The sequence below is a fragment of the Palaemon carinicauda genome, chromosome 40, assembly GCF_036898095.1.
Source record: "Palaemon carinicauda isolate YSFRI2023 chromosome 40, ASM3689809v2, whole genome shotgun sequence".
NCBI lineage: Eukaryota > Metazoa > Arthropoda > Malacostraca > Decapoda > Palaemonidae > Palaemon > Palaemon carinicauda.
Genome location: NC_090764.1, coordinates 43,805,259 through 43,827,517, shown reverse-complemented (window position 1 = coordinate 43,827,517; position 22,259 = coordinate 43,805,259). Strand labels below are relative to the sequence as shown.

General features: G+C 40.7%; 2 protein-coding genes across 4 annotated transcripts in view; one reads left to right on the top strand and one right to left on the bottom strand.

Annotated features, from left to right (window-relative positions):
• Positions 1-22,259, bottom strand: part of LOC137631743 (TNF receptor-associated factor 6-like) — a 74,678-nt gene that overhangs the window by 33,653 nt on the left and 18,766 nt on the right. For 2 of the 3 annotated variants that reach the window (XM_068363653.1, XM_068363652.1), the window contains exons 3-4: positions 9,673-9,812; positions 556-739 (exon numbers count right to left, since the gene is read on the bottom strand). In XM_068363653.1, the coding sequence (XP_068219754.1) occupies positions 556-739; positions 9,673-9,812 (324 nt within the window). The remainder of the gene's footprint in view (positions 1-555; positions 740-9,672; positions 9,813-22,259) is intronic. The other variant, XM_068363654.1, reaches the window with a different exon arrangement.
• Positions 9,827-22,259, top strand: part of DCTN5-p25 (Dynactin 5, p25 subunit) — a 111,795-nt gene continuing 99,362 nt past the window's right edge. The window contains exon 1 of the mRNA XM_068363657.1: positions 9,827-9,878. Within this exon, the coding sequence (XP_068219758.1) occupies positions 9,842-9,878 (37 nt within the window). The 5' untranslated portion in view covers positions 9,827-9,841. The remainder of the gene's footprint in view (positions 9,879-22,259) is intronic.

The following is a 22,259-nucleotide window of genomic DNA, read 5'->3' as shown; positions in this document are numbered from 1 at the left end:
TATAAAATAATCAGACAAATCACACTTCTTTTTAGCAAATTCAGCAAAATGCATCATGTCTAGAAAGTTTGTCCAGAGAAAACTGCCATAATAATGAAACTAATAAATAGAATTCAATTTATGGAATTTGAGCTATACGGGCCTGAAGTCACCGAGATACAACAGGAAAACCCCGTAGTAGCATTATGAAGTAAAAATTATTAAGAGGCTGAACAGCAAACAGAAGAATGGAAGCATGAGTTGAGGTAAAGTGGAAATCTAAAAAGTGGGTGCAACCATGGGCCAAAGGGAACCCTTTAGTACTGTCCACAGTGTATCATGTGAAAGGTGTTGACAGCACTACCAAACAGGGTGATTATTTTAGATGTATGATAAGTTGAGGTTTATTAAGTTGAAGGGTTACTGGTAAAGCTTTTATGGATGTCCTTTTTTGTTACTCACTCCTAATAATCCAATTTTATGTTCCTCTCAGAATACAAAACCATCTATCAATGATAATTCCAGTAGCTTTTTATAAAAGAAAAAAAGAAAACATCTACAACAGTATTTACTTACCTGAAAGCTACATGCTTGTGTATGATGTTCTATATACATAAGATCTACAATTGTTTGACACCCAAGAGCATTGTTTGGGCACTTGACTTTAAGTTGCAGTATCTCTCTTTCAGCACAAGAATCTGCAAACAAGTCACTCTCTAAGAGTGGAGTGTTATCTACTGGACACCGACTGCAACTCTCACTGTAAAATAAGATAGTTTTTTTTAAAATCCATCTAATTCCAGTTCCACAAAAGTTGTAAAAGAAATAGAAAACATTCTTAATACTAAGACAAATCTGCACTTCTTATAGCTTAGAGCCTAAAAGTTAGCAAAATAGAGAATAAATTGAATTTGTAAAAATTAAATTTCTCAAAAAACAACACTAATATCTTTAGTACAAAACTATTACTTTGACATGGCCTTTTTGTATGTTACAAGAAAACCCGTTTTGTAACGCCAATGTAAAATTAAACTGCACTAAAGTACTGTAATGGAGCTGGAGGATGAGACTTTAGGTAAAGTAATAGATATATTTACTGGAAGAAATCTTTACAAAAGAATATTAATGTTTTCATAGCAAACCCATTACTAACAGTATATTATGCCATAAATAGTACTGTAAGTGTGAAACATTATGAAGTTAAGATACTCTGTGGAAATAAAAAAAGACCTGAAGAAAAATAGGAGCTCTTTGGCAAGGTTAAGTAAGTTCAAATCTCTAACTATACAGGGATTTGAAGTTGAACTTTAACCCTGTTAGAGGAATGCATTCTTATGCAGGAAATTCTTAAAAAGAGATTCAACTGAAAGGGCTGTATGACAGTATCCAAACAGAAGTAATCCACCTGAAATGACTAAAGAGCAAGTTGAGAAGACTCTCAAAATTTCCCATACTAATGAAAATATTTAGCCATCCTTGCAAGACCTAAAGGAAGATAGTCATATTCCATTTGAATAACTAACAAAAAACAGTCAACCTCGGGACTTCATTAGTGGTATAGATAGCAAATCCAACTAGTCTCAAGGACTTGAATGCTGACTGGGAAGCAATCATTTTTGTACACATAACATGAAACACTGATGACCTACCAGAATGCAAAGAAAAAAATGTATTTAGATTCCAAGGTTAGTTCAGAAGAAGAACAAACTAGGAGAACCTCCCCTATAATCAGATAAGCTACAAAACAATAATTGGCTACACAGTACTAGAAAAATATAACAAGAATGGAGTACTGTAGATACCTGAAGCATAGACCACTTGGAAAGGCTTTTTTTCTCAATCTGGCTGAGCATATAACACATCCCTGAGAGAAAAGAAGAAGAAATGCAACTACCTTCAGCAGAGAGGCTGCCTCTCTGTTAAAAGGGGCTCTTTGAAGTATCCAGGGTGAGAAGTCATGTACTCCAAAATGTTGAGCCCATTTGAAGGACAATAATGACAAAGTTTTTTGCTATTAAGAAGCTCTTAAATTATTTAAATCTATGGTTAGCCGTGATAGCCAACAATGCTAAGTCTGGTAGGAAAAGTGAACACGAAGATCTAAATACTGCAGTAAAGGAATGAGGATCCTTAAACCAGTCCACTAGTGGAGATTACTGAAAAATCTCCTTTAGTGAAAGAGCCAAAGCAGGAACTTTTTGCATGTGATAAATGGCTTATCATCAAGGTTTCAAATGAAAAGATCACAAAAGAGGAGACTGAACAGAAAAATATTTACTTGCAACACTTCAAAATACCTGTAGTGAACTATCAAATTTATTCTTAAGACTTAAAATACTCTAGGTTGACAAATCATCTGAGAGGAGGAATCTACTTGTGAAGAGCCTGTAGAATATGTCACCCCTGTTTGAGACTTAAAGATATTTTATGGATACAAATAAAAAAATCTTACCCAGTAAACTAACAAAAAGGAGAATTAACATTCTCCAAATTCAACATTAGTGGCTGAGAAGGGTTAGGGTGAACAGGCAAGGATTGCAGATCAAGGTTTGCTGATAAAATGCTATCCGAATTACATCCTTCACAATATCGAGCTTGACAAACTAAGAAGAAATACCTGCTATAATCCACAACTAAATAAGTTTTAAAAAATGCACAAATACTATCAAAGGAGTCGGAAAGAGAACCAAAAAATAGAACACTGAAACACAAGAGATGACAGTATGACAGCCATGTCAACAGTGCACAGAAATCGTTCCTAAACATCTGGAATCATGGGGATCAATACTGTACCAAGAGAAAATTCTTGGTTTTCCTTATTTTTATTTAATTTTTCAAATGCTCTTCCTTTTTGAAATATCACCTGTGTGAAATCTGGTGAAGCTTCATTGACAATTTCTACACATCTTAAGAACACAGTAAAAGGTACTTTTAATGCCATCTATATATTATCTGAAAAATGATATTTTAATTATAAAATAAATTTTTGAATATACTTACCCGGTGAATATATAGCTGCAACTCTGTTGCTCGACAGACAAACTGTACAGAAAAAACTCGCCAGCGATCGCTATACAGGTTGCGGGTGTGCCCAACAGCGCCATCTGTCGGCCAGATACCAAGCTCTATGTAAACAAAGACTCAATTTTCTCCTCGTCCCACTGCGTCTCTATTGGGGAGGAAGGGAGGGTCATTTAATTTATATATTCACCGGGTAAGTATATTCAAAAATTTATTTTATAATTAAAATATCATTTTTAAATATTTAACTTAGCCGGTGAATATATAGCTGATTCACACCCAGGATGGTGGGTAGAGACCAGTAATATATGTTTACATTTTATGAGCTAAGAGTTTTTATTTCATTTTAGAAGTTATCAAAATAACAAAAACAAAATAAATAGGTACCTGGTAAGGAAGTCGACTTGAACGATTACTCTGCCTTATAAGTACGTCTTCCTTACGGAGCCTCGCGATCCTCTTAGGATGCTGATCGACCCCTAGGAGCTGAAGTATCAAGGGTTGCAACCCATACAACAGGACCTCATCAAACCCCTAATCTAGGCGCTCTCAAGAAATGACTTTGACCACCCGCCAAATCAACCAGGATGCGAAAGGCTTCTTAGCCTTCCGGACAACCCATAAAAACAACATTAAAAAACATTTCAAGAGAAAGATTAAAAGGATCTGGAATTAGGGAATTGTAGTGGTTGAGCCCTCACCCACTACTGCACTCGCTGCTACGAATGGTCCCAGTGTGTAGCAGTCCTCGTAAAGAGACTGGACATCCTTTAGATAAAAAGACGCGAACACTGACTTGCTTCTCCAATAGGTTGCGTCCATTATACTTCGCAGAGATCTATTTTGCTTAAAGGCCACGGAAGTTGCAACAGCTCTAACTTCGTGCGTCTTCACCTTAAGCAAAGCTCGGTCTTCCTCACTCAGATGGGAATGAGCTTCTCGTATTAACAGTCTGATAAAGTATGATAAAGCATTCTTTGACATAGGCAAAGATGGTTTCTTAACTGAACACCATAAAGCTTCAGATTGGCCTCGTAAAGGTTTGGTACGCTTTAAATAGAACTTAAGAGCTCTCACAGGGCATAAGACTCTTTCTAGTTCATTGCCTACAATCTCCGATAAGCTGGGAATATCGAAAGATTTAGGCCAAGGCCGAGAAGGCAGCACATTTTTGGCTAGAAAACCAAGTTGTAGCGAACAGGTGGGTTTTTCTGACGAAAATCCGATGTTCTTGCTGAAGGCATGAATCTCACTGACTCTTTTAGCTGAGGCTAAGCATACCAGGAAAAGTCTTTAGAGTGAGATCTTTCAGGGAGGCTGATTGTAGCGGCTCAAACCTGTCTGACATGAGGAATCTTAGTACCACGTCTAAATTCCAACCAGGGGTAGCCAAACGACGCTCCTTGGTGGTCTCAAAAGACTTAAGGAGGTCTTGAAGATCTTTATTGTTGGAAAGATCTAAGCCTCTATGCCGGAAGACCGATGCCAACATGCTTCTGTAGCCCTTGATAGTGGGAGCTGAAAGGGATCGTCCTTTTCTCTGGTATAAGAGAAAATCAGCTATTTGAGCTACAGAGGTACTGGTCGAGGATACAGAAACTGACTTGCACCAGTCTCGGAAGACTTCCCACTTCGATTGGTAGACTCTAATGGTGGATGCTCTCCTTGCTCTAGCAATCGCACTGGCTGCCTCCTTCGAAAAGCCTCTAGCTCTCGAGAGTCTTTCGATAGTCTGAAGGCAGTCAGACGAAGAGCGAGGAGGCTTTGGTGTACCTTCTTTACGTGAGGCTGACGTAGAAGGTCCACCCTTAGAGTAAGACTTCTGGGAACGTCTACTAGCCATCGAAGTACCTCGGTGAACCATTCTCTCGCGGGCCAGAGGGGAGCAACTAACGTCAACCTTGTCCCTTCGTGAGAGGCGAACTTCTGCAGTACCTTGTTGACAATCTTGAACGGTGGGAATGCGTAGAGATCCAGATGTGACCAATCTAGGAGGAAGGCATCTATATGTATTGCTGCTGGGTCCGGGACTGGGGAGCAATAGATTGGAAGCCTCTTGGTCAGCGAGGTTGCAAAGAGATTTATGGTTGGTTGGCCCCAAGTGGCCCAAAGTCTCTTGCACACATCCTTGTGGAGGGTCCATTCTGTTGGAATTACTTGCCCTTTCTGACTGAGACAATCTGCTATGACATTCAAGTTGCCTAGGATGAACCTCGTTACTAGGGAGATGTCTTGACCTTTTGACCAGATGAGCAGGTCCCTTGCGATCTCGTACAACGTCAGTGAGTGGGTACCTCCTTGTTTGGAGATGTACGCCAAGGCCGTGGTGTTGTCTGAGTTTACTTCCACCACTTTGCCTCGAAGGAGAGACTTGAAGCTTTTCAAGGCCAGATGTACTGCCAACAGCTCCTTGCAGTTGATATGCATGCTCCTCTGACTCGAGTTCCACAGTCCTGAGCATTCCCGACCGTCTAGTGTCGCGCCCCAGCCCACGTCCGATGCGTCCGAGAAGAGAACGTGGTTGGGAGTCTGAACAGCCAGGGGAAGACCCTCTCTTAGGTTGATATTGTCCTTCCACCAAGTCAGACAAGACTTTATCTTTTCGGAAATCGGGATCGAGACCGCTTCTAGCGTCTTGTCCTTTTTCCAGTGAAAAGCTAGATGGTATAGAAGAGGACGGAGGTGTAGTCTTCCTAGTGACACAAATTGTTCTACGGATGACAGCGTCCCTACCAGACTCATCCACAGCCTGACTGAGCAGCGTTCCTTCTTCAGCATCTTCTGGATGGATAGCAGGGCTTGATCTATTCTGGGGGCTGATCGTCTTGTTGTTCAGCAACGTCCTCATCAGATAGTTCCTCATCCGAAAACTGATGAGGAAACGGCAACGGAGTGGGCAACGTCTGGCTCGCTGAGTCCGGTCGCACTAGTGCATGCGTGACGGAGCCGGACGCAACATCATGGAACTGCTGCACAGTCTGTGAACTGTCAACAACCATGGGTGCGCGAGGAAGCACAGCGTCCACCCGAGACTGTCTAGACCGTCTGGGTTGTGCAGTCAACACCATACCGGGTTGCTGAGGTTGACGCACTGCGTCAAAACAAGTCACCTCTGCTGGTTGTTGAACGTCCTGAACGTCAACAACCACCTCCGAGCGTCGCTTAACGTCAACGTGCGGCTGGCAACCCACACTGGGTCGCATCGGTGGAGGAACCACCTCAACTGGCAGACGCGAGAAGGTTACCTCAGCGTCAACAGGACGCACAACCGACCGGTTGGAAGGTTATTGGCCAGAAGGTTCGGCAGCAACCTTCTCCGCATTAAAGTCCTCTATCAAGGACGCAAGCTTGGACTGCATGTCTTGCAGCAAAGCCCATTTAGGGTCTACGGGAGCAGGTGCGGCAACAGACGGGGTTAGCGACTGAGGCGGTACCGCTTTCCATCCCTGAAAGCCTTGTTTATGCATGACATAATTGTACAGCAAAACTTCAAAGGCTCGAAAACAGCTGTGAAGTTGACCTGTAAAAAACTTGGAGCGTCTCCTGGCCAGGCGCCAGGGAGAGTCTACGAGATTTGAGAAGTCTATCTGGGCAGAGGCATGAACTCCCAAGCCGAGAACTTCTCTCGTGTCATATCAGACTCTCGCTCTATAAGCCAGTTTAAAAGAAGGGAAAGCAAAGGCTGTATCCCCCAAACTCCTCCTGGTGATAAACCAGTCGCCTAGCAAACATAAAGCTCTCTAGGAGAGCGAGAGAGCACTAGCTTAAAACATACGGCTTCGAAGTAGCTAGGCCTAGTGTAAGCTCTGACGTTTAGGCGAACGAGGAGCAGCAGTTACAAAAAGATCCGGACAAAGATCCTTAAAAAAAATCATCATGATTTAATTAAAGTCCATAGAGGGCTAAGCAGCTTTAGGCTCCTCTCCATCTGACAGAGTCCTCAAGGTAATATCAGTAGGAGGGGGAACAGCAACTTCCTCATCTACAGGAACCTTGTCCGATAAAAGCTGAGTCTCAAGCAAGGGAGAGACCTACCGTGGTGGCAATGCTTTACAAGCAGAGTCCACACTCACTGGTGCATTAGTAGCGGACCAGGACGCAACGTCATGTAACTGCTTGACAGTCTGTGAACTGTCAACAACTGAACTGTCAACCACAACAGGTGCGTGAGGACGCACAGCGTCCACTCGAGACTGCTTTGACTGCCTAGACTGAGCAGTCAAAACAACTCTAGAATGCGGAGGTTGACGCACAGCGTCAAAACAAGTCAACTCCGATTGTTAGCGAACGTCTTGAACGTCAACAGGAGCATCAGCAAGTGGCCTAACGTCCAAATGCGGCTGAAAATACACACGAGACCGCATCGAGTGTGGTTCTAAACAACCTGACTGACGTGACTTAGCTACGCCAACGTCAACAGGAAGCACAAAGGAACGTTAGGTTGGCTGAAAGCCAGGATATCGATGAGATAAACGGCTAGACTCAACGGACTAATCGGCAGAATAGTCTTCCATAAGGGAGGCAAGCATATTCTGCATGTCTTGCCGTACAACCCATTAAGGATCAACGGAAATGGTTGTGGTAAGAGACGAGGGTAACGTCTGTGACCGCAACACTTTGCCAACAAAAAAGACTCTCGGAGTCTGTGTTACGCTTTTGTTAGGCGGCGAGCAGTTATCCGATGACTGCATAGGGTCAGAGCTGTCCTAATGGATGTAACCAGGACGCTGGACCTGTCCTGAAAGGACTGACTTTCCCTTAAGGGCTTCGAAACCTTGTGACAGGTTTCTTATGCGAAAAGCCTTCGGATGACGAGGAGAAAAAACGTCTCTCTCGTCTTATGGTAGGGGAGATCTTGGTAAGATACACCCGATACCATAGAGGGAAACGTCTGTTCGTTGATCAAGGCCTCTCGAACCCATAAGTCGTTCGACATTACTTCTCCCCTGTTTGGGAGCTTGCAAGAGGTCCCGGACTAGGTGAACGACAGGCACGAACAGACGAACCCTCGGACGCAACACTGTAACACTTTGCGCAATATCACTTTATCACTTCGATTTTCTGTTTTGCACTTATTTCACTGAAATCGAAACTTTTACTGATTTCTACCTGAAACACGCAATTCTACCCTTCATTAAAAGGTAGTAATTGCGAAATCAGTCGTATAATGCAAGCTCATTAATACCAGCAAAAAACAGAAAACATATTTTAAGATAAAAAATTCAGTGGCTGGGAAAGAGACTAAACACTAGTTCATATAAACTACGTTTTCAATCTCTCACCGCACATAGCCTGGGGACGAGAATAAAAAACTAAAAACGTTTTATCCTTTCTCCCCGTACAGAGACTAGGGACGAGAGTAACTTGAGAACAACGTTACCCACTTGAACGGAACGTTTTCTCTCCTCTCTCTCCCTCCGTCTCTATCTCTCTCTCTCTTTCTCTCTTGATTTCGCACTTAAGAGAAGAGCCCAATTACATTTCGTCAAAAAAACATGTTATTTGACCAAAGGAAAAAACTGAAAGGTTTTTCAATTAAAAAGTTCCTTTTAAAAAAGAATTTAAAACATTTAAGCTTTGAAAGAATAATGAACAAAACGTCAGAATCGATTTACTCTTTCTGCAAAGTGAAACCGTGATACTCTCTCTCTCTCTATCGTAACGATAGAGCGCAAACTGCGTAGTATAAATAACTAAACGTTAGTTCATCTTTGAAAACAGTACGAAGACTATTCAAAGAAATTCTTTCATAAAATATTTATTAAAAATATTCATTTAAAAGGTTTTAAATCATTAGCTCTTTAAAAGCTATTTACGATTGCAAAGGGCTCAACGTTGTTTAACTTCGGTTTCCAAGTTAGGACCGCCTACTCTCAGGAAAGGTCGCATATAAACAAAACATTAAAATTTATTTTTATATGTTTATAATAAATGGAAAGTTAATCGAAGAGGCCTAATAAAGGCGGAGAGATATAAAATATATAGAGGAAAATCTATAATTAATTTATAACGTGATAAGATAATTACTAAAAGCCTAAACACACTTCCGTCTAAGGGAAGGGTCGGCCATTTAAAAGTGAAAGAAAGTCCATACTCTCTTTGTCACCATAATTAAATCTATCCAAAACGAGTTCAAGATTTAAGATGAAGATAAAACACCTGCACTGCGAAAGCTCAAACCAGAATATAGTACTTCACCAAAGATGATGGGAAAAACTCCAGGTTTCAACACCGAGTAAAGTACGTCTTGTCGACACGTCGACAGAGAGAAAATTGAGTCTTTGTTTACATAGAGCTTGGTATCTGGCCGACAGATGGCGCTGTTGGGCACACCCGCAACCTGTATAGCGATCGCTGGCGAGTTTTTTCTGTACAGTTTGTCTGTCGAGCAACAGAGTTGCAGCTATATATTCACCGGCTAAGTTAAATATTTAAAAATACTTTTACCACAAAACAAACTTGGGAACTGCAGTAAAAGTCACAAAACAATGCTAAATTCTTATATTATTTCACTAACATTCCATTATTGTCCATATGAGTTAAAGACTACAGTACATGGGTATCGCATCTTTACCATTAAGCCCTTAAGAGTTGCAGGCTATTCAAAATCTAATCTTTTACTACACTAATAAACAATGTTGCATATAAAAATGATAGTAAAACAACCATTACCTTAAACAATTGAAGATACAATCTTTACAAAATCGGTGTCCACAGGTTGTCTGCATAGGAGATCTGAGTGCCAGAAGACATATCGCACATTCATACTTGCTATCTAGGGGGGGCACAAAGTCATAATCAAACCCCTCTTGCTGAAGAAGAAACAAAAATTAGGAATCAGATGACAAATGGAAGAAATACTTATGAGTTTTTCACAAGTAAGTTTTTGTCCCAATTCTTAATAAATTCCCAGCTGTAACATATTAAGTTCAGTGTAATGCAAATTCTTTTTTCTTATTTTACTTAACCAAAAATAACTAAATTTAGTTCGATAAATAAGCATTTGATAAAATACAACTATGAATTTAACAGTAAAAGATAAGCATTCAATAATAACAACTACACAAGGAAACTAACAAGCAATCATAGATTTCTTGCTATTTTCATGGGAAAACAAAACTGGATGTAAATTTACTTCTAATCATGCAGCACTACAAGTGTAAGATGTACTCTGGATTTATTGTATTTCGGGCCCTGTGCTCTGGCGGTGGGCTAGGAGGGCTTTCAGCACCAAAACTGCAATTTAACTGGGTAGAGCCTCCCCCTCCTACCCAGTTGAACTATGAAGCATAAATCAAGAAGTCAGACACCAAGAAAGATTGATTGATTTAAAGTTCTCTGGCATCCTGACATCTAAATTCATTGACGCCGAAACACCAAGAAAGAAGAAAGTGGGAACAGCGATAAAGTAGAAGGCTAAAATGTGAATCTAGCTACAGGCTTAGTGATGCTGGATACACCCTAAAGCATCAATTACTGTGCACAGCATAATGAAAGGTACTATATTTTCAATAGTAACCTAAATATTGAATTTTTGCAATGCATATGTATGGCCCCCTCCCAGGCAAGCTATTAGCTTTATACAAATGATTTGAGCACTGATGAAGGGCATACAGTATATTATGATGATTATTCATAATCATTAGACATACATAGCTCTTACTTGTACATTTGGTAAAGCTGTTTTAAAAACACTGGATGGAGGCACTATAACTAATCACACCATGTACACCATGTATTCACTGGGAAGTATGAGTGGAAAGAATAATAATCTGGGAATCTACCACATCATGTTTACACCATTTTCTGTGAATTTTGGTTTAAAAAAAAAAAATCTTCAGTAGAAGAAAACTCTTACATGCTAGGACACAAGCATTAGCGGCAGTAAAAATGCAAAGATGGGAAAAGAAACAGGGTGCATTTTTGGAAGCTCTACGTCATAGCTCTCAAACTTACCCACATGAAGAGGAAAATTAACCTCTGGACTTTCAAATTTCCCATGTGATCTGGAGTCTGAGGACACACAGTGACATATCACTGAGGAACCTGCAATGTCTCCAAAACAAGAAACAGCCCTATCATCTGCAAGAAGATTTATTGCTCCCACCCCAGTTAACAGGGTCACAACTGATGAACAAAAAAGAGGGGGAGCAATGTGAAAAGTGTTCTGGATGTCAGCTGTACCTCATAGACCAGTTACATATTTTAGCAGCTGTTATGAAATGCCTAAATAGTAAATGCAAAAAAAAAAATGATATTATGGATAAGTGGGATACCATTTAGTGACTGCAAGGCCCATGAAGATGAATAGCAGGGCAAAACCTTTATTTAATGTTTTCCCAAACCAATTTATAAGAAGTTTATTATCCACTGAGCAACGGCTTCAGTAATGGATGAGAGAATTTATTGGGGGGATCCGAAATAAGAAATTCGTCATACAACTAATATTGGTGGCAATGATGATATTAACAAGTCCCTCTTAGATTTAGATAAAAGAAGACTACAAAAATAAAACCCAAACTTAGAACAAAGAAGAGGAACTCAAAGATATGAAGTATGAGCTTAATGAAGGTGAGCATAAACCTAGCAACAAAGAAGAATTGGCACCTCCTGATACCCTCACTTTGAGTGACAAATACCCCTTCATTGGGTTAAAGGGCACTACCAAGAGCCTGTGTTTACTGTGATATATAAAACATAATTAAAGAATTGCCTTCGGGTAAGAATTTCACTATTATTCAAAAATTACCAATACTAGAATGTAGTATTTTTGAAAGATGCAGTACTCATATGTTGTATTTCTATTGGGAAACTTTGAGGACGAATATCTCATTTCCATGCTTTCTTTTTGTCATTTAAATGAATATTTTTTGTTCATTTAGGAAACAATTCAAAAGCCAAGTACATTGCTGGAAAGAACAGAAAAAATATCACAAGTTATTAAGTAATTTGTATTTTTCCTAACTATACAAACTTGACAGGTGAGGCAATCCTCACTTTGACTTATAACCTACAAATTGCAGGGTGCTTAAGGCGGGCAGTGTGACTTACAGGACTTGGATTTGTATAGTAAGGAAAAAAACAAGTTACTTAAAAAATTTGCGATTTGTTCCTACAAGAATACCAACCAATGTCCTTTAATAGGAGATTGATTACTACCCTGGGAAATAAATGCAAGTGCACTTTGGTCCTGAGAAAAATAAATGCCAGTGCACTTTGGTCCTGAGAAGAAGTGATGACTCCTGACAACCTCCTAACTACTTGGGCAAGAAGATGCAGTAGGTGTTAGGTTAGGTACCTACCAGATGACTGGTAGGCAGTACCGGAAGAAACTATATCTGAAAGGACAGGTGGTCAGCATGTACCAGTATGCTCATCATGAGAAATGGGTATGCATACATTGCTTCCATCTCCCTCATTTGGAAGGATGGGGGACATACTTCGATACCAACTTTGCCTTTAAGGAAAAGTACTATGTACATTGTGAAGCTTACCTGCATTTATTATCCAATCCAGCACGTAACGGAACAACTGCTACACCCTACGGAGGTGAGGAAAGGAGAGAAAAAAGGACAGACATTCTACCTCTCCTTCTAGGCTTTCATCATAACTTCTATCTCAGACAAAATGTTTCTCATTCCATGAGAGAACTAGGTACACAACACAACTTGTAAATTAGTTACCACAAGATGACGAATAGGGTTACCCTAGGACCTTTAGGTAAACTATGGTAGTAGGCAGAAAAGGTGGTCTGTTACACTAGGACCCTTCCTTTCTGCCTACGGCCACTGACAGGGTCTTCCTGAAGGTTGGGACAAATACAATATCCCTATCTTCAAGCACTCAAACCAGGATTTCCTTCCATCCTCTCATTGGCTAAGCACAACTGATGCTGCATAGTCAAGAGAACCAATGTTATTGGAATTATCTTCTTTGCCTTTTCAATACAGGATCTCTCTAGTGCTCTGCAAGGGGACCTAATTTCTCTCAGTAGCGCCATCTTGTCTTTACAGGACAAAGGGAGTTGTCCTAAAACTCTCTAATTCAGAGATGGACAAAGGTTTGACTTTGGAGTTGTGTACAGCTAAAATCTGGATCTTGAACACAAACTCCAAATCAAAGGAGAGGAAAACCTTCTTCCATTAGAAAATTACTCGTGACATATGAAATGTCAGGCAGTACGTACACCTATTCTCAATGCCGAGGCCAAGGCTCAGAGTAGAATTAGGGTAAGGTCCTACCTAAGGCCCATTCTAGGCTAATGGACTTGAAAACTTGAGTGTCTTAAAAGGGGTTCGAGTTCCTGGAGAGGAAAGACAATTCAAAGCTACTCTTGATCCTAGGCTAATCCCTCTTCAGTCTGAGAACTGATTAAATGCTGAGTGACATCATTCTACCAAAGGGTCTGAGAGGAGCTCCCCCAATGGAGGAAGGAGAGAAAAACCGCAAACCATTACACGGAGGCCCGGATTGGAAAATAATTCTTTTGCAATGCCACAGCGGAAGATAAGTAGCTCTACCTGTACCTCAAACAGGAGCATCAGCAAATCCGGAGATCAGCTAGAGAGTGGGACTTGGTAGCCGCCTGGATGTCCTAAGATGAATGATATCAACAAACTGTTAAAAATCAGTCAACTAAGTAGATGGCCTGAACAGTTAAGACATTCAGAAGAAACCGCTATGCTGGAAAAAGTCCTTACTGCTGTGGACATTCCTGGAACTAGAGAGCATTCTATTGGAAGACGTTCTTAAACTGAAGAGCAGTATACTGTAAGTTCAGGATTAATTACAAGGTGAACAGATCCTTTGATAGTGATTCCAGAGAAACAAGAAGCCTTATTACAAATGTGAGGACCCCTATGATCCTACTCCGAGCCCCTTGTGATTGAGTGTGTCTGCTAGATCATTTCCTTTGTTTGGAATGGACCTTGCTGACAGCTCTATCCCATTGTTGACTGGCCCAGCACAAACCTGCTCGCCCAATCACAAAGGGTCTATGAAACCATACACTATACCTTTGCTTGTAGTCGTAAGTCATGACGGTGAAGTTAACGTTCAACACTACCAGGCATCCTATCAAACTCTATTGGAATACTAGCCAAACTAGAAGCTTTGCTTGAACTTCCATTAGGTCAACATGCAGGTATTTTACTGCAATGAACCACATCCCTCAATGGGGGAGAGGCGGAAGGATTCCGTAAATGAGGTACAGTATCTCTAGGTGACTGAGAATCTCGGCTTAGGCGACGATGTACAGCAGGGGTCGGCAACCTATGGCATGCGTGCCAGACTTGGCGCGAGGAGTGCTTGCATAGGCACGACATTTGATTTGGAGGAACAAAGGAAAAATCCTGAAAAAATATTGAGAGAGAGAGAGAGAGAGAGAGAGAGAGAGAGAGAGAGAGAGAGAGAGAGAGAGAGGAGAGAGAGAGAGAGAGAGAGAGAGAGAGAGAGAGAGAGAGAGAGAGAGTATGTGTATTGTGCATCATTACGGTTTACATTACAGTGATCCCTCGTTTATCTCGGTAGATAGGTTCCAGACCCGACCGCGATAGGTGAAAATCCGCGAAGTAGTGACACCATATTTACGTATTTATTTAACATGTATATTCAGACTTTTAAAACCTTCCCTTGTACGTAGTACTGTTAACAAACTACCCTTTAATGTACAGAACACCTAATGCATGTACTACAGTACCCTAAACTAAAACAGGCACAAATAATAAAGGCGATTTTATATCATGCGTTTCCTAAACACGCCAAAAAGCACGATAAAAAATGGCAACCAATGTTTTGTTTACGTTTATCTCTGATCATAATGAAGAAACAAACGCATTTAGTGTACACATCTGTGTATAGGTTAGTTTTTGCATCTATTATATTGATTATACGGTATGTTGATTTTGTTATTACCAATGTTTTACTTAATTTTTCTTAGGACTTCCAAATGTTTTTCTTTATGACGCCGCCTGAAACGGCGGCGTCATAAAGTACGCTCCATCTTCAATCGTAATAAACAAACAAAAGCACTTAACGCGCATGATGAAAGTGATAAATAATGATATTACAGTAAAAGCTTTTAGAAAATATGTTATTACAAATATTATTTACCGTATCTATATAAAATCATACATACGTAGCAAAGCAGGAAAACAATTTAAGAGAGAGAGAGAGAGAGAGAGAGAGAGAGAGAGAGAGAGAGAGAGAGAGAGAGAGAGAGAGGGTTGTTTTATTTACATACGTAAATGTAAATTTTAAACAAAAAAATAGCCCCATTTCATATAAAATAGGTTATTACAAATATTTTATTTTATCATATTACAATAGTCTGTATAATACTGTAAAGTTCAGTACAGTATGTTGTTGTTAGTCGTGGCGATGAAATTCTCACGAAACAAAAACACGGCATTCGATTACAACAGCTGATTCATCTCTCTCTCTCTCTCTCTCTCTCTCTCTCTCTCTCTCTCTCTCTCTCTCTCTCTCTCTCTCTCTCTCTCTTCGTGTTATACAATACTTACATATAGATGAAGAAACTAAAATTAGTTTTCTTAGTGTCAATTAAATACGAAACGGAAAAAATTATGCCGAGTTTACGTCCATTTCAATCGTTGCTAAAAATACGGCATCTGATTTCATCAGCAAACCACTATTTTTTGGGAAACATCATTTTATTCTAGAAAATTGCTACTCTTTAAATAGTTAATTGCACATTAAGAAAGCGTGTACTTTTGTTTTTAAATTTCGGGTGTGTTTTAAAAATCGAGTATTGTTGACTTCTTTTGGTTCTACTTTTGGCTGTGATCAGATCAGCTGACGTCTAGCTGCCGCTATTGAGAGCGTACGAATACACTAACAAAGTATCATTTATACCATTTCTTAACTTATTCAAACCGTCTATACAGTTGATATTACATAAGCACCAATGTGCTATAACCTATAAAATTTTTTTGTTTATTACATTTAAAACAACACACACACACACACACACACACTCACACTCTCTCTCTCTCCTCTCTCTCTCTCTCTCTCTCTCTCTCTCTCTCTCTCTCTCTCTCTCTCTCTCTCTCTGTGGGCTACTTTTCACTACCTCCCATTCCTTACCTCTCTCTATCTCTCTAACAAATGATATCTTTGTTGCTCCTCAAAGTTTCATTTATATTGAAAATCAATCATGATTCAATTTTCCTTACTTTCTCCAATCTCGCACCATCGGTCACATCGCGGTATTTTCGAAATTTCCGGAAAATCCGCGATATATGTATATACATGCGTTATGAAAAAAATCCGCGATAGTCGAACCGCGAAGTAGCGAGGGATCACCGTATTTACTTTATGATTTAAATTAATATATCTTTCTATCTATCTATCTACCTATCTTTCTAACTACCTATGTTTCCTTTCCTATGATAGGTGATGGTCAGCAAGAATACAATTTTGCATGCCTTAGTCCAGGATCAAGTAATTTCCTCGATCAGTTCACATTGGGTACCGCAGTATGGTCCCTTTTAAATTTCCTTGAGATCTTGATTAAGCTAGCTGAGTAGTGTATGGTCCCTGATGTTTCAGTAAATCTTTCTAGTTTATTGTCAACATAGCTAACGTGAAAATAATCAAGCTTCATGTCCAATTATTTCAGTCATAATGGACAAATGATTAAATTTAATCAACAGAATGACAGCTGTGTATGCTCTCTACTGCGAAAATGTCATGTGTTGCACATCGAGTATTAAACCACACTTTAGAAACAAAAGAAGAGCAGGCTTTCAAGGATAGTGCTGACAAAGTTGGGGTGATTAAGAAAGCAGTTACCTGCTAAAAGAAGCAAAGTAATGTGTTCAAAATCTTGAATGTTAGCAAAAACAGTGACACTGAAGCCAGTTACAAACTAGCTTCGTTTATTGCTAAGCATGGAAAGACTTACTGGTGCAGATTTTTTAAAACAGCTTTCCTAGAGTGCACTGATATTATATTTGATATCATATCAAACAAACAAGTTTCCATCTCAATGATAAAAGACGTATGTCTCAGCAAGAACCGTGGTGATACATATTCATGAAATGGCTGATAACGTAAATCAGTAACAATTGGTTACTTTAATAAGTACACATGTGCTCAGTGTGCGGGGATGAAAGCGTGGACATTAATGGCATTCCCTGCTTGGCTGTTTTTACCAGGTATAGTGACACAGATGTACACGTGGAGCTATGTGGTCTTAAATGTGTGTATGACAATACCAAGGGAGAACACATACTGAAGGCATTCACTGACCATTTTGAGAACAGGGAGGAAGACATAGGAAAGGTTTCTTGCCATTACAACAGATGGTTTTCCTGTTATGGTAGGAAAAAATAAGGGCTTTACAAAATGGTTGAGGATAAAATTGGGCAATCCATTCTGAAATTGCAATACATAGTTCATCAATAAATTATTTTCACATCCTCAGCCCCCAACGCAGCAGGCTTATAATGGATCAATCTGAGGGTTGTGTGTAACTCGAGGTATCCAAATATTCATCTGGAATTTAAACTTGGCCCTTTGGGAAGGAAGGTCAGGGATGTCATTGATATGGTGAGGTATAAACTTAAAATATAAGATATTTTTGTTATAAAGTATACTAAATGCAACAAAATTATTACATTTATGTTATGCATGTTCAGGAAAATACATAATAATTAAAATTGTCACTACATACTGAATAATAATTTTAACTTTACTATATAGTGCTTGAAAATAACAACTGGCACGCAAGGTAGTAAAAATAATGGTTGCCGACCCCTGATGTAGTGTCCCACCAAGGACTTGGATGGACCATCCTCCTCTGCCGATTGGTAGTAGATACCGGTGTCAACTGTACCTGTGAAAGATCCTGTTGGCATTCCACACCTGACTAGGCTGCTCCTCGCTTCTTCTTAAGAGGAGAGATGATCATCCTCGAGGAAGAGGGTGTATGATGGGTTGGCACCACAGACGTACTTCGGGGGTCAAACGGAGGGGAAACTGCAGACTGGGAAGCTGGCCTCTACAGAGGAATCCTTGACATGCTGGTAATTGACTGCGCAGGAGGAATAATCGCCGTGATAGCCTGACACACACCTTTGACCAGGATATCAAACCAGGAGGGTTCCTTACCAAACGCAGTACCGGCCAGAAGATCCTTAGGAGGGCTAGGTGATGGAGTTCCAGGTTTGGGAGCCTGAAAAGGAGGAATAGAATCCTTACCTGATCTAATTGACAATAGCACAATTTCAAGCTCAGGCTTGGATGAGCAAGGCCTAGAAGTGGAAGGTTACTGAACCTTCGAAGGTTCCCTCTTGGAAGGAACGGTATCAGATGTTCACCATGCTGATCCTAAGGAGGTAGTTGGTTCTTGGCTGCCCTAGCCCTGGGGGAATGAGTCTCCCTGGGGCGCGAAGGCTTAGGACTATACCTGTGCACAGGAGGCCCATCTTTTCAGAACGGAGAATGCCGACGTAGGAGAGGGGAACTCTCAAAGGGGGGGACGACGGGAGTTGTCTCTGCTGAGATTATGCGTTGATCTAGTGTCCTGCGCTGGCAAGCTGCGATCATGCGCTGACCTGTCAGGGTTAGAGGGAATGTTACGATCTCGCTTAGGGGAGTGACGATCTAGTCCTGGTGATTGGCGCTTGCGGGCCAGAGGGTGACTAGGCAAAGGAGAGGATCTAGGCGAACAGCGAGGAGCTGGCGAACGATGAGTTGGCGAACTCCAATACACTGAAGAACAGCGAGGAGATGAACGCCGTGCGGACTGCAAACGGCCTGAGGGTGGACGACTGTGAACTGGTGAATGACGAGCAGCTGGCGAATGATGAGCAGAGTTGGCAAACTACGAACAGCTGGCAAATGACAAGCAGTTGGAGAGTGATGAGTGACTGAAGAATGGCGAGCAGCTGACAAACCATGAACAGCTGGCGAATGACGAGCAGTCAGAGAGTGACGAGTGACTGGAGAACCCTCCAATGCTGGCGAGCTGAGAGTCAAAGGAGAGTGTCCGGAGAAGCAGGCAAGTGGCGAGAACACATGAACTGACTATGAGACTGTCAATGACAATCTCGCGATGGCGAAGGAAAAGGCAAGGAGTGATGGTCATGAGGTGACGAGTGACAATCCAATGACGAGCAGCAGACGAATGACGAGACTCCGAAGGCGTACGTCTAGTGGGCCAGAGAGATCACTGGTCTCTAGAGGAACTGAAGAAACGTCTCCTGACAAGAGGAGAAGGAGAACATTGAGAGTCAAGGAGGACTACGCTCTCTGGGAGCTCGTCGGTGGCAGCGAAGTTCCTCTGCAGAGGAGACTTGTTCCGCAGGGAGAGGCGTCAGGGGGGAGGCATGATGGGGTTTGTAAGTTCTCTGGAACGGAGTTTCTGGGAGGGACCTCAATCTAGAACAAGAGAGATGCCCAACCGCAAGAGAGAACTGCCTCAGACTTTGCTCCATCCCCGATGAAAGACACGGCTAAGCATGGGGGGAGCGCAGTCTTCGGCAACAGCAGCAGCAGCAGAGACGAAGGCAAGGGGTGGGATCCTTCGGCGTTCAAGTTAGACAACACTGGGATCACGCTGTAACAAGGGCTCCACCTCCAACGAAGCCAGTGTATGCTTCCTCTCAGCACCAAGTTGAAGGAGTTCCAGCAATGCCTCCTTCAACAGGGGACCGGTCATACCCAGTGACGGACAACTTGTAACAGAGAATGAGAAGGCTTTGCTCGAGGGGAAGGGCAGAACTGCTTCTTTAGGAAAAGCAGTCATGTCCCTCAAACCCCGAGGTTGACCTGGTGTTAGCCGGTCTACGTTTCTACTCAATTGTTCCCCGGGGGAGATCGATCAAGCAAGAGCTTCGGGAAGAGATCAGGGGGTCAAACAAGAAGTCCTAGGTTTCTTCAACTTCAAAAAAGACCCCGAAGGTAAAGAATTTCTCTTGATTGATTGATCTGAGGTTTTCTGGCATCCTGACATCTAAGGTCATTGACACCGATATCATTTATTATAAATAAAGAATAAAAGAATGTTCAATTAAAACCATAGAAGCAAAGATGTCATTTTAGAAGTTAAATAGCTTTCAGAAGACCTGCTTCTGAAGTAAAGCTAGAAATAGGATAAACCTGCTATCCTCACCTCAAACCTCAAAGAGATATCTATTTCTTTCACTACTATAAGTAGGACATTTGGTCAACAGATGCCTCACTGTCAAGGGTACCAAACAGTCACCACAATATGGCTGGTATTAGCCTGTAAGCAGAAATTCATGTGTCAACTGAGTGTGACCAATGCGGAGACGACAAAGAGTAGGCTACCACTTTCGGGGCATCCTGTTATACTTCCAAGGTGATATAACATTTGTTATTTCTCGTCTCTTATTTTCAACTAAAATATCCAAATGCTGTTGCCAATTATTAGAAATCAAATTCTTAATGTTGGGTAAACAATCATCACAAAGAATGGGTTACCTTCTTGATAACAACTCTGCTACAGCATTCTTTGCCAGTAAATCTGCCTTCTTGTTTCCAGACACACCTACATGTGCCGGAACCTAGCAAAATTGAACAGTTATACCTCTCAGTCCAATAATAAAAAGCCATTCTAAAAACTTTAAAACTAAAGGGTTACAGGAATTAAAAATTTCTAAAGCTTGAAGGATACTCCTTGCATCACTAAATATGGTAAAATTACCTCCTTCCTCCAAAGCTATTTTCTCAATAGCAGTTTGTATGCCATATAGTTTGGCAGTAAATATAGAAGCTGCTAGAGGAAGCGCACCTCTGCAATTAAAAGCATTACTATATACTCCAAGTCCAATGCCAGCATCGGATTGGGAGCCATCAATATATATAAAAGTCAATTCCCTTTGTTCCGCAACATGTTCTATAAAGAGACCTGGCTTCTAAGTCAGTCATATTCTTTTTAACTCCAATAAAATATTTGCAAAAAGATACCTCTGGTAATTTCCTTGGAGGCATTGATGATAACTTAAATGGCAGCAACTTACTTCTAATTATATAAGATATTGTTTTATCCAAAAACCATAAGGTTGAGGAGATTTTGGGTGCAACTCCAAGTGTGTTGTGTGCTTTACAAGGATTGCAGTCTGACAGGCTAAAGAATTTGGAAGTCTTTGCAACCTAAACCAATACTGAATAATAAAAGACTTCCAGTAAAGGTCTAACGGTAATTCTCCAGCGTCAACAAGGAGGCTTGGAATAGGCAAAGTTCTAAATGCTCCTGTTGCCAATCTGATACCAGTAGGGTGTATAGAATCTAAAATATTTAATCAGCTTGGGGTGGCTGAGGAGTATATTTCACACCCATAACTAAATTTTGAAAAAATTAATTCCTTCTATAACTTTAAAAATAGTTTTGCGGTCTGCCCCCATGATGTATGAGACAAAACTTCTAAAAGCTTCAGAGCATCAAGACATTTTACTTTTAATGCTTTCAAGGGAGGAGCCCATGTCAACTTAATCAATTATCAAGCCTAAAAACCTAGCTTCACTTACACATGGGATCCACTGAACTTTGATGTACATATGAGGGTCTGGATGTAGTCCCCGAATACGACAGAAATGGACAAAAGTAGTTTTGCTTGTCGAAAACTTAACCAATTCATATCAGTCCACTGAATAATGGTAGCTCTCCTAGCAATCCCAATTTATAAATGGTTTTAAGTATACCATATCTCCATGCAGTATCATATGCTTTTCAAGGTAAAAAAAAAAAAGACTTACATGGTACTGTTTGGAAGCAAAGGCTTCACAAATAGAGGACTCAAGTCGTATCAACACATCAGTCGTTGAGTGCATTTTTCTAAATCCACACTGGATAGGTGATATAATGCCCTTCTTTTCCAGGTACCACATCAGTCTTGCATTGACCATCTTCTCCATGATCTTACACAAGCAAGATGTCAATGCAATAGGTCAACAGTTTGCTGGTAAAAACTTATCCTTACCAGGTTTTAAAAAGGCTAAAATGATTGCTCGTTCCAAAACACTTGGATAACAATGATCAAGCCATATTCTGTTAATAACGCTTAAAATAAATAACTTGATATTAACAGGTACATGTTTAATCATTGCATATGGAATTCCATTGGGTCCAGGAGCTGTATTATTACAAGTAGAAAGTGCGGAATCAAATTCCATTCCAGCAAAAGGAGAAATGTCAGACTCTTCCCTTCCTGTTGCAAAATTTAAAATGATATTTTCTTCAATGTTCCTATACTGGTGACCAGGAGCTGCTT